The 4,345-nt window shown below is 40.6% G+C and overlaps 1 protein-coding gene across 1 annotated transcript; it reads left to right on the forward strand.

Moving 5' to 3' along the window:
- Positions 1–358: 358 nt before the first annotated feature.
- On the forward strand, positions 359–3,936 carry LOC133722598 (protein SMAX1-LIKE 3). The gene is made up of 3 exons (XM_062149474.1): positions 359–1,857; positions 2,243–2,492; positions 2,623–3,936. The coding sequence occupies exons 1-3, from the start codon at positions 641–643 to the stop codon at positions 3,715–3,717; spliced, it is 2,562 nt and encodes an 853-aa protein (XP_062005458.1). The 5' UTR covers positions 359–640; the 3' UTR covers positions 3,718–3,936.
- Positions 3,937–4,345: the final 409 nt, after the last annotated feature.

Raw genomic sequence — 4,345 nt, forward strand, 5'->3', positions numbered from 1 at the left:
GGGAATTTGTTTGAAATACTCTCAACCGTGCGCGTATATATAGAGATAATTGCTGTAATTTTTTTTTTGGGAATTCGTACTACCCCACATAATGCTTATTAATTAAGTAAAACTGTACTGTTGCATAAAAGAGAGAGACGCACTTCCAAAGCTAGAGTACCATATCTTTTATAAAATTATTTGATGTGTGAGAAAGAGAGAAGGCAAAGCTGAGTTGCCTTTGCTACTGGTGCGTAAATATTTAGTCCTGCTGGTCAGCACATGCATTCCACTTTCCACTACAAAATCGACTTTGGACCCCAAAATTTTACCTCCCCTACAAGAAAAGCACACCCCTCAACTCCCCTAAATCTCTCTCTCTCTCTCTCTCTCTCTCTCTCACATCATGATCACTAATCATCTAGAGTACTAGATAACAAACAACTCTCACACAACTTCACTGCATATATAGTTGATCTACCTACATATAGGCGAGTTCAAACCTCAAACCTAACAACTTCCATCATTAGCTAACTTCTCTCTCAAAACCCATATCTTGCTTCTGTCTCTCTCTCAATCTTAAGCTCAAAACCCATGAACCCATCTCTAATTTGACCTTCTCTAAGATTCTATTTACAAGGCAAGCAATTGATCGATCAAGATGAGAGCAGGAGGTTGCACGCTCCAACAGGGTCTAACCACAGAGGCTGCGAACATAGTAAAGCTAGCACTAACCCTAGCAAGGCACCGAGGCCATGCCCAAGTCACTCCTCTCCATGTTGCAAACACCATGCTCTCTTCTTCAACCGGCCTATTGCGAACTGCTTGTCTTCAATCACACTCTCACCCACTTCAATGCAAAGCACTTGAGCTTTGCTTCAATGTTGCCCTCAACCGCCTCCCGGCCTCCAATTCCAGCCCCATGTTGGGTGGCGGTCACCACCCACAAAACCCTTCCATCTCCAACGCCTTGGTCGCTGCTTTCAAGCGCGCGCAGGCTCACCAACGCCGCGGTTCCATTGAGAACCAGCAGCAGCCCCTTCTAGCAGTGAAGATAGAGCTGGAGCAACTCATAATTTCAATCTTAGATGATCCAAGTGTAAGTAGAGTCATGAGAGAAGCTGGGTTTTCTAGTACCCAGGTCAAAAGCAATGTAGAACAAGCTGTCTCCATAGAAATATGTAACTCCCAAACTACTACTACTCCTTGTGTAAGTAGTAGTAAGTCCAAGGAGAGTAATCTCCAATTGATTCCTTTGTCAGTGGTACCTAATCTAGATCCAGTTAGGAATGAGGATGTGACAATTGTTATAGAGAATTTGGTGAAGAAAAGAAGGAAGAGTATTGTGATTGTGGGTGAGTGTCTTGCTAGTGTTGAGGGCGTGGTGAGGGGAGTGATGGAGAAGGTTGATAAGGGAGATCAACATGTTGTCGTTGATGAGGGTTTCAGTTTGAGAGAGGTGAAATTTGTAACACTTTCTCTCTCCTCTTTTGGACATATTTCTAGAGTAGAGGTTGAACATAAACTTGGAGAACTCAAGAGCCTAGTGAGGAGCAGTGTGGGGAAAGGAATAATTTTGTATCTGGGAGATCTCAAGTGGATTACTGAGTATAGGACTAGTAGTAGTTCAAGTCATGATCAGCAGGGAATTAGGGGGTATTATTGTCCTGTGGAGCACATGATCATGGAGCTTGGGAACCTGGTTTGTGGGATTAATGGTGAGACTAATGGTGGGAGGGTTTGGCTTGTGGGGGTTGCTACTTTTCAAACTTACATGAGATGCAAATCTGGCCATCCATCACTTGAGACTGTTTGGGGTATTCATCCTCTAACAATTCCCTTAACCAGCCTGCGCTTGAGTCTTGTCACAGCTGAAAGGTAAAGCAATTGCCAAAAGTTTCAAATTAAATGATCCTTTTAATTATCTCAATTTATTCATCATTTTTCTCTCTATAAAATCTTTAGGTATACTTCGTTAATACTATTTCTCTTATTTTTGATGGGAAATGAATGTTATTTGCACTCTTTAGTCGTATTAATTCCTAAGCCGCTATTTTGAGTGTTATTTGTGTTTCTCCATAAAAGTTTACAACTGGAAAATGCGAATGGTGCTTGTTGGTCCACCGGAACATATGGATAAAACTTTGATATATTTCACTTGTTTTCTTGAAATTAATCCATCTTTCCTAATAATGTAACTATCACATCATTTGATTAACTTGCAATTAATTTTTTTTATTAACACTACTCGTATAATTTACAGTGAGCTACACAGTGAGTCTACAAGCAAGATAGCTGAAACTGGAACTAGCAGGCTAGTAGTACTCGAAGGTGGAGATCAGAAGAAGCTCACTTGCTGTGACGAATGCTCAAACAAGTTCGAAGAAGAAGCTCAAAGCTTACGAAGCAGTAGCATTTGTAACAGTGAATCCACCACTTCAAGCCTTCCTGCATGGCTCCAACAGTACAAGAATGAGAACAAAGGACTAAACACAACTACTAATAATCATCAGGTACTTCATCCTAGCTAATTAACCTCTTCATCAAATTTCATTATTATTTACATGGCCCAGCATTAATAGAAGTTCTCGATCCAAAACTAACTTTTCCTTTGCTATCATGTTGTTTTCTTTTGTACACCAGAACTCTGTCTCAGTTTCAGACCTTTGCAAAAAGTGGAACTCCATTTGCAAAGCAATGCACCACCAACAGCATTCCAATAATTCTTCTGAGCTCAAGACTCTTACAATATTCTCTTCTCTCTCACCCTCTTCCTCCACTTCCGGTTTTTCATATGAGCAACAACAATACCCTACTTTGCACCACCATCATTCTTGGAGGGACCAACATTTCTGGATATCCGAAGCTCGTGACAAGGCTGTCGAACCCAATTTGACAATGTACTCATCAAATCCAAATTCCACTCCTAATTCGGCTTCATCCAGTGATGTCATGGAAACAGACTATGTTCCGAGGTTCAAGGAGATCAATGGCGAGAACCTGAAAACCCTATGCAATGCATTGGAGACAAAAGTGCCGTGGCAGAAGGATGTAATTCCTGACATAGCCTCCACAATCTTGAAATGCAGGTCCGGAATGGTCAGAAGAAAAGGGAGTAAGGTGGGCACTAATTTCAGTCCCGAGGTAAAAGAGGAAACATGGTTGTTCTTTCAAGGTCTTGATATGGAAGCTAAGGAAAAAGTTGCAAGGGAAATAGCTCGTCTTGTTTTCGGGTCTCAAACCAACCTCATTTCCATTGCACTAAGCAGTTTCTCGTCGACTCGGGCAGACTCAACCGAGGATTGCAGAAGCAAAAGACCACGAGACGAACAAAGTTGCAGTTATGTGGAGAGATTCGCTGAGGCGGTGGCGTTTAATCCACATAGGGTGTTTTTAGTTGAAGATGTAGAGCAAGCGGACTATTGCTCTCAAATGGGGTTTAAGAGAGCGATCGAAAGAGGGAGAATAACAAATTCGAGTGGAGAAGAAGTTGGCCTTGGAGATGCCATCATTATTTTGAGCTGCGAAAGCTTTAGTTCGAGATCAAGAGCTTGCTCTCCCCCTATAAAGCAAAAATCATCAGAAGACGAAGATCATAAGGATTCAAGTCCTCGTGCGTCTTTGGATTTGAACATTTCGTTTGATAATGACGATGTTGATGGTGATCAGTCAATTGATGACATTGGTCTTCTTGAATCGGTTGATAGAAGGATCATTTTCAAAATTCAAGAACTGTAAACATCGGGAACAATATGTCATCAGGTGGCTCTTTTTTTTTTTTTTTTTTTCCTTTGTTCAACTTTTGGGATCCCTTTTTAGGTTCTTGCGAAACTTTCTTTGTTTAGTCTGTTTTTAGATTTTTAACTTAGCTAGGCGTATCCTAGGGCTGGAGAGTTAAAGATTTTCCTCTTTATGTAAAACGACTATATATATATGTAAATTATGGTCTATGATTTCCTTTTAAAAGGTTGGGGGTCTGTTTGATCAGGAATCTTTTTTCTCAATTTCCCTTGTTCATGCATGGAATCTGCGAAGTACTAGAGTTGTTATGCATGCACCGAACATGTAATCAATGGAATGTTCCACTTTCCATGCACGCCGTGTATCACTATTTGTACCAAACTCTTCCTCTTAAATTTCTCATATGTAGCTGCATAAATCACAGGAGTACAGGACATTAGTTTGTCTCATTGTTGAGGTATTTTTATGAACATATTTTTCTCGTCTATAATTTATCTGAAATTTTGTACAGCAATCGATTCTCACGTCACCCAAATGATGACATGAAATCCATGGCCAACCTTACGAGCTAAACCAAGCTTGAAGATGAAGAAAATGGAAGAAAAATCTGGAGCAATTTTCTGAG

The sequence above is a fragment of the Rosa rugosa genome, chromosome 7 (assembly GCF_958449725.1).
Source record: "Rosa rugosa chromosome 7, drRosRugo1.1, whole genome shotgun sequence".
Classification (NCBI taxonomy): domain Eukaryota; kingdom Viridiplantae; phylum Streptophyta; class Magnoliopsida; order Rosales; family Rosaceae; genus Rosa; species Rosa rugosa.

What these genes read in the sequence shown, in the direction of transcription:
- LOC133722598 (XM_062149474.1), top strand. Translation starts at nt 641, where the DNA reads ATGAGAGCAGGAGGTTGCACGCTCCAACAGGGTCTAACCACAGAGGCT. An exon ending in AGTCTTGTCACAGCTGAAAG is followed by an intron (nt 1,858 to 2,242) that starts GTAAAGCAATTG and finishes TATAATTTACAG; the next exon opens with TGAGCTACACAGTGAGTCTA. An exon ending in CAACTACTAATAATCATCAG is followed by an intron (nt 2,493 to 2,622) that starts GTACTTCATCCT and finishes TTTGTACACCAG; the next exon opens with AACTCTGTCTCAGTTTCAGA.